The following is a 1388-nucleotide window of genomic DNA, read 5'->3' as shown; positions in this document are numbered from 1 at the left end:
AGTAATGTCAATCAGAGGGGGTCTCCTTACGTTCGTCCGACAACAAACACGAGTGGATCTCAATCCTTGGTTCCTGCCGGACAGTCTGGGCAGCAAGGAAACGTCACCTGTTATAAATGTGGTGGACCACATTACCGTTCGTCCTGTCCTCAGTTGGTGGGAGTAAAGCACTGCAACCGTTGCGGAAGGAATGGGCACTTGGATCACGAGTGCAATATGAGTGGGCGTGCAGTGATGAGGCCGCCGAATGCTGGGAGGAATCGGACAAGAGGAGGACGAGCCCAAGCGAGTGGGCGAGTGTATGCTATAACGAACGCTGAGGCAGCGAGCTCAGGTAATCTTATAATTGGTGAATGCATGCTGTTTGGTAGATCGTGCTGTGCTTTGTATGATTCGGGGGCAACGCACTCCTTCATCTCGAAGGCGTGTGTTGAAAAGCTGGGATTAGAAGTGAGCGAGATGCAGTTTGATCTGGTGGTGTCTACCCCAGCAGCTGGTGAAGTTAGGACGTCCACTATGTGTGTCAAGTGTCCTATAGAAGTGGAAGGACGTAAGTTTAAGGTTAGCCTCATCTGCTTACCTCTTCAAGGTTTGGAGGTGATTTTAGGAATGGATTGGTTGGCTGCCAATCGCATTCTTATTGATTATGGAGCGAAGGAATTGATCTTCCCTGGTGAAGAAGAAGAAGTTCTTTCAGTGACGCTCGGCCAACTGAAAGAAGACATTATGGAGGGCGCCAGCTGTTTTCTCATTATGACGCATGAAGATGGAGAAGTTAGGACTGCGAATTTAGGACGATCGTCCACTAGTGGCAGCAATGGACGATCGGTTGTAGATGAATTTGCGGACGTTTTCCCGGAAGAGATACCTGGACTTCCCCCTCATCGTGAAGTGGAGTTCACCATTGATTTGGTGACGACAGCGGCTCCTATCTCGGTTTAGCCATATAGAATGTCGCCTACTGAGTTAGCTGAACTCAAGGAGCAAATTGAAGAGTTAATAGAGAAGAAATTCATTAGGCCGAGCGTATCACCCTGGGGAGCGCCCGTGCTGTTAGTAAGGAAGAAGGATGGCAGCTCTCGGTTATGTATAGATTACAGGCAATTGAATAAGCTGACCATCAAGAACAAATACCCATTGCCAAGGATAGATGATCTGCTGGATCAGTTGCATGGGGCTGCAGTGTTCTCAAAAATTGATTTGAGATCCGGGTATCATCAAATCAGGGTTAAGGAGGACGACATCCAGAAGACAGCATTCAGGTCTCGCTATGGGCATTATGAATACGTGGTGATGCCTTTTGGAGTAACGAACGCTCCAGCCGTGTTCATGGAATATATGAACCGCATATTCAGGCCTTATTTGGATAAGTTTGTGGTCGTCTTCAT

General features: G+C 48.1%; 1 protein-coding gene across 1 annotated transcript; it reads left to right on the top strand.

The window, feature by feature from the left end:
* The first annotated feature begins 459 nt into the window (after positions 1-459).
* On the top strand, positions 460-942 carry LOC148197210 (uncharacterized). The gene has a single exon (XM_088093629.1). The coding sequence runs from the start codon at positions 460-462 to the stop codon at positions 940-942; it is 483 nt and encodes a 160-aa protein (XP_087949755.1).
* The last annotated feature ends 446 nt before the right edge of the window (positions 943-1388 follow it).

Source organism: Vigna umbellata, chromosome 6 (genome assembly GCF_029865625.1).
Source record: "Vigna umbellata cultivar VRB3 chromosome 6, Vumbellata_1.0, whole genome shotgun sequence".
NCBI classification, from domain to species: domain Eukaryota; kingdom Viridiplantae; phylum Streptophyta; class Magnoliopsida; order Fabales; family Fabaceae; genus Vigna; species Vigna umbellata.
Note: the sequence above shows the minus strand (reverse complement) of the source record. Positions and strands in the feature narration are given on the sequence as shown.